General features: G+C 57.8%; 2 protein-coding genes across 4 annotated transcripts in view; one reads left to right on the top strand and one right to left on the bottom strand.

The window, feature by feature from the left end:
- Hmces (5-hydroxymethylcytosine binding, ES cell specific) overlaps nucleotides 1-2168 on the top strand; it is a 42135-nt gene extending 39967 nt beyond the window's left edge. For all 3 annotated transcript variants that reach the window (XM_015506748.2, XM_048786264.1, XM_048786265.1), the window contains exon 8: nucleotides 594-2168. In XM_015506748.2, the coding sequence (XP_015362234.2) occupies nucleotides 594-831 (238 nt within the window). In that variant the 3' untranslated portion in view covers nucleotides 832-2168. The remainder of the gene's footprint in view (nucleotides 1-593) is intronic.
- Nucleotides 274-5580, bottom strand: part of Rab7a (RAB7A, member RAS oncogene family) — a 7034-nt gene continuing 1727 nt past the window's right edge. Inside the window, exons 2-5 of the mRNA XM_015506761.2 lie at nucleotides 3208-3334; nucleotides 1963-2181; nucleotides 1303-1431; nucleotides 274-503 (exon numbers count right to left, since the gene is read on the bottom strand). Coding sequence (XP_015362247.1) covers nucleotides 408-503; nucleotides 1303-1431; nucleotides 1963-2181; nucleotides 3208-3334 — 571 coding nt within the window. The 3' untranslated portion in view covers nucleotides 274-407. The remainder of the gene's footprint in view (nucleotides 504-1302; nucleotides 1432-1962; nucleotides 2182-3207; nucleotides 3335-5580) is intronic.

Below are 5580 nucleotides of genomic sequence, written 5' to 3'. Positions count from 1 at the left end.
GGGAGGGGGGGCCAGGGGACGCGGTGGCACCAGCCTACCCGGGGAGCCTGTGGGGGCGGGGGGGACCACACGACCTTTAAAAAAATCAGGTGACTCATGAGACACAGATCAACTGTAAACAGTCCTCTCTCCAGTGGACGAAATCGGAGGAGCTTCCCAGGCGGCTCTGGCCAGGGCGGAGTGGGAGCTGGCCTGTCCTGCTGCCGCAAGGGCTCACGGGAGGCCGCTGGCCCCCCCAGGAGCCGCACAGAGGTGGGCTGGTGTGTGTGTGTGTGTGTGTGTGTGTGTGTGTGTGTTGGGGTGACGGGGTGGGCTCTGGTGGCAGCGGGGGGAGAGGGCCCTGCTGTTCAGGGGTGAAGGCCTGTGTGTCCTGGGGTGAGGGCTCTGTGCTGGCGCCCACCGCCCCCTCAGCAGCTGCAGGTCTCGGCCGAGGGCTTGGCCCGGTCGTTCTTGTCCAGCTTGATGGGCTCGGGGAATTCGTTGTACAGCTCCACCTCCGTCTCCTGGGCAGGGGAGAGGGCTCGTGACGCAGGGGCGCGCTCCAAGGGCCTGCCCGCAAGGAGGCGGGCTCTGGGGTCCCCTCAGGGCACCAGGTGGCAGCAGCACCCAGCATACAGAGATCAGGCCACTGTGGCCAGAAGGCTCCCTGCCCTCTCAGTCCCCCAATCCCCCTTCAATCCCCAACTTTCCAGGTGCGGTGGCACATGCCTATCATTCTTGCTACTCGGGAGGCTGAGGCACGAGGATCGCAAGTTGGAGGCCAGCCTCAGCCACTTAGCAAAGGTGAGACTGTGGCAGCTCAGCGAGACCCTGTCTGTAAACGTAATATAAAGAAAGGGCTGGGACGGGGCCCAGTGGGTAAGTGCCCCTGGGTTCAATCCCTGGCCCCTAAATAAATAAATAAACAAATGAATAAAAAGGGGGTGAGGGGCTCAAAGAGACTGGCACAGTGAACAGAGCCACAGAGGGCACTTGACCCCTGAGCCCCGTCTCCAGCCCTTTTTAGACTTTATTTAGAGACAGGGTCTCCCTGAGTTGCTTAGGGCCTTGATAAACTACTGAGGCTGGCCTCCAACTGGGATCCTCCTGCCTCAGCCTCCAGAGCTTCTGGGATGACAGGTGGGCAGCACGGCTCCAGGTCTTTGGCAGGTTTTAGATGATTCACAAAACAGTGGAATCTGGGAGCTTCGGCGGAGCATGTCGTTCACACCTCCCCGGGCGCACACGTGGGGTCCCTGGCTATCCCCAGGAGAGGCTGCCAGGAGGCCGGGCTGGGCCAGCACCAGGGCAGGGGCGCCCTACCTGCTTCAGCGCGTTCCTTGCGATCGTCTGGAAGGCCTGCTCTACGTTGATGGCCTCCTTGGCACTGGTCTCGAAGTAGGGGATGTTGTTCTTGCTGTAGCACCAGGCCTGGGCGCGCTTCGTGGCCACCTGCGGGACAGCAGCGCACCTGACACAGCGCTCGGCCCCGCCCGGGAAGGAGGGCGGCCCCTCCACCTCAGCCAGTCGCTGTGCCCGTGGGTAGTTGGTGACCTGGGTCCACTCAAGTCACTTGTGAGAGGAGCAAGAAGCCAGCCCGGGGGTGAGGAGGGGGGACGAGGGGCTTCTCCTAGGGCCTCCCTAGCAGCCTGTCCTGACGTGGGGTCCCCTGGGCCACAGAATCCTGCAGTTCCGCTCCCCGTGAACAGTGAAGGGGTCAGGACCACATCTTAGATGAACCTAGCTACGGGATTATGATTCAGGGTCGGTCGTCCCCAGCGGCTCTGGAGGCTGAGGCAGGAGGACCGCAAGGTAGAGGCCAGCCTCGACCACTTAGTGAGGCGCTGAGCAACTCAGAGAGACCCTGTCTCTGAACCCTCCGCCAGCACCTGCCAAAACCCTCTGGCCTCAGCCAAGGACCTCCCACACCCTCGAGGCCCCCGGGGAGCCTCCGTGGGGACACCCGCCGTCCCCAGCACTCACTTGTCTGTTTTCGAGGTCGATCTTGTTCCCCAGCACGACGAAGGGGAAGTTTTCGGGGTCCCGGGGGCTGGCCTGGATGAGGAACTCGTCTCTCCAGCTATCGAGAGTTTTGAAGGTGTTTGGGGCGGTCACGTCAAAGACCAGGACGCAGCAGTCGGCGCCCCTGTAGAAGGCCACGCCGAGGGACTGGAACCGCTCCTGCCCGGCCGTGTCCCAGATCTGCAGAGAGCACGGGGGCTGAGCACCAACAGCAAGCGCCGGGGGACAGGGACCGGACGGGGGCCACCCACCACCATCCGCAAACTCGGGGTTCAGGAAGCAGAATTTCACACCGCAGTGTCCAAAGTGACCCTGAAAACCGTGTCTACCAAGGAGGGGACACGGAGTCTGATGCTTGGGGACTCTGCTGTTTACATACATGGATAGAACGGGTGTCAAATTCGTAGGCTTCAGACCTGTGTAGTCTGGGGGTGACGGAAATCAATAAACTCACTGAATTGTACATTTCTACCTGCATTTTTTTTTTTTTTGAGGGTACCTGGGATTGAACACAGGTTCACTTAACCCCTGAGCCCCGTCCCCAGCTCTTTTTCTATTTTATTTAGAGACAGGGTCTCGCCGAGTTGCTCAGGGCCTCGTAAGTGGCTGAGGCTGGCCTCCACCTTGCGATCCTCCTGCCTCAGCCTCCCGAGCTGCTGGGATGACAGGTGGGCACCACTGCGCCTGGCAGAAACCCAAAGAGTTCTGACCTAAGCTTATTAAGGATGTGAAGAGACCAGTTAGAGCCGGGCATGGAGGTCAGTGCTTGTACTGGCAGCAGCTACTTAACCCAGCACCCTGGGTTCAATCCCTGGGACCAGAAAAGAGCCGAGTTAGAGACGTGCTGAAACACAGGCAGGGCCCGGGAAGGCAGCCAGCGCAAAGACTCAGAACAAACAAAAATTCACCCAGTTAAATGTGAATTTCAAAACAACTAAAAGCAATTTCACGGTGTCTTATTTTGCAGTGTGAAATTCACACTGAGGGCTGGAGGGCAGCTCCCTGAGAGGGCAAGGTCCCCAGGTTCAGGCCCGGGCCTGTCCCCACACTCGCAGAAAACTGAATTTAAACTGCCACCTGGCATTTTCTCCAGGGACACGAGCTGTGGCCCATTATCCACGGGGTGTGGCCAACAGGGGCGGTGGCGGCCTGGCCTGAAGACACACAGGGAGCAGGGCGGGGCCGCGAGGCTGGGGAGCGGCTCACCTGCATGGTGACTAGTCTGTCGTCCACCATCACCTCCTTGGTCAGGAAGTCGGCTCCTATCGTGGCTTTGTACTGGTTACTGAATTTCTTGTTCACATACTGGTTCATGAGTGACGTCTTCCCAACGCTGAGGGAGAAAAAGCACAAGTCTCAGTCACACAGGAGGGACAGGGACTGACGGTGGTACCTGTAGCTTCTTTTTTTGGTAACAGGGGTTGAACCCAAGGGTGCTTAACCCCTGAGCCCCGTCCCCAGCCCTTTTTATTTATATTTTATTTAGAGACAGAGTCTCGCTGAGTGGCTCAGGGCCTCCCTAATTTGCTAAGGCTGGCCTCTAACTTGCGATCCTCCTGCCTCAGCCTCCCAAGCTGCTGGGATGACAGGCGTGGGCCACCGATATTTGCAACTTCACAAGGAGCCTGCCTGTTTCGAAGGAGAGCAAGGAACCAAGGCCCCTGTCCCCAAACATCCCTGCATGACACACTGGAAAATGTGCATTTCTGCTGGGCTAAAGATCCAGGGTGGGGTTGGGGGTGGGGCTCAGTGGCAGAGCTGCTGCCTGGCACGCATGAAGCCCGGGTGACACCCCCAGCTCAGCAACAGACATAAACAAACAAAAGCGGACACAGATGTGCACCAGATGCTGAAAAGCGGCTGGTAAGTTTCAGTTCAGGCGACTCCGGTGACACAACCGGGCATGATTCCTTTCCCTCCCAGAAGGACGTCAGTAAATACACTCCTTCTAAAATAAGCTCCAGGAGTAAGATTGCTCCACGATTCTAAAAATACCACAGTAGTCTCGGGTGCTTCTCTATTTAGTGGTTGTTATTTGGCTTAATGAAGTCATACGAGGAGGCAGCCGCTGGCTTTGAACAGACACCTAATGACACACGCCAAGTTTAAAACCTGAGGCAGAGATTATTTATTTTTTGGGGGATGAGAAGGGATTGATCTCAGTGGCACCCAACCCCTGAGCCACATTCTCAGACCTTTTTCTATTTTATTTAGAGACAGGGTCTCACTGAGTTGCTTAGCACCTCGCCTTTGCTGAGGCTGGCCTCCACCTTGCGATCCTCCTGCCTCAGCCTCCCGAGCTGCTGGGAGGACAGGTGTGCACCACTGCACCTGGCCCGAGGCAGAGATTATTACCAATATGTAACCAGACCAGAATCTACCTCAAAGCAAGCTTCTCCAAGGATTTTTTTCAGCAGGAGACCATGTGTGATTGTTTTGGTGACCAGGTTAGAGCAGGCTCAAGATAACAGAAAAGCCTGCCTCATGACCAATAGTATCACCTTGCTTTCCCAGAAAGGGACAAGTTCGTGCTCATGTGCAGAGGACCTGAAAGCATACCTAGCCCCAGGCCGTGCTCTTCGACCCAGACCACCTGCACCAGACCTTCCAGGGGAGGCGGGGGGCCGCGAGGGAACAAGGCCCGGGGATCCTTTTCCGGCAAGTCCATGAAACACAGGCCTCAGAGCAGAGTCCTGACAGCACAGGGCTTGCAGGAGCAGGGGACCGAGTGCCCACCCCGCTGGTCTGGGGCCAGACAAATACGAGCTTGTTCAAGGCTCCTCCAGATTCCAGTAAGCCAGCCAAGAGCAAAACCACCCGCCTTGGCTTTTGTTTTTGTTCTTGGTCCTAGGGATTGAACCCAGGGGCACTCAACCCCTGAGCCCCGTCCCCAGCCCTATTTTGTTTAGAGACAGGGTCCTGCTGAGTTGCTTAGGGCCTCACTAAGTGGCTGAGGCTGGCTTTGAACTCGAGATCCTCCTGCCTCAGCCTCCCAAGTTGCTGGGATGACAGGCGTGGGCCACTGCAGCTGGCTAATTTTCAGTGTTAGTTTTGAAACAGGCAGCCTCCAAGCCGTCATGGATCACATCAGACACCAGGTCTGGAAGGCCTCCCAGAGCATTTAATGAGCCACTAGAGTTAGTTCCTCGTTGGGTGGGAAATATGGACGCAGACCCCGGCCTTGGGGTGTCAGGCCAGCATCACAGGACAATGTCACCCAGGCCTGCAGAAGCCGCATCTGGTGGGCAGATGCCAGCAGCAGGAATCTCCCTGAGCAGGACTCTCTAGTCTGGCCGTTGGGAGCAGAGGGCAATCCGCGAAGCTGGCCATCATTAGGTAAGTTCAAAAAGCATCCTTGTCCCTTAAAAGTCATGCTAGCCACCAGGGAACACGCGTTACATAATAAAGGGTCATTCAAATGTCTTCAGGACCCTAAGCAGCAGGGAGGGAAAGGCCCAGAGCAGAATAGGGTGATGTCAGGCAGCCCAGGGGCGTGGTCTGGGGAGGGCGTGGTCTGGGGAGGGCGTGGTCTGGGGAGGGCGTGGTCGGTGGGGAGGGGCGTGGGTCGGGGCAGGGCGT

This window comes from Marmota marmota, unplaced genomic scaffold (genome assembly GCF_001458135.2).
Source record: "Marmota marmota marmota unplaced genomic scaffold, marMar, whole genome shotgun sequence".
NCBI lineage: Eukaryota > Metazoa > Chordata > Mammalia > Rodentia > Sciuridae > Marmota > Marmota marmota.
Note: the sequence above shows the minus strand (reverse complement) of the source record. Positions and strands in the feature narration are given on the sequence as shown.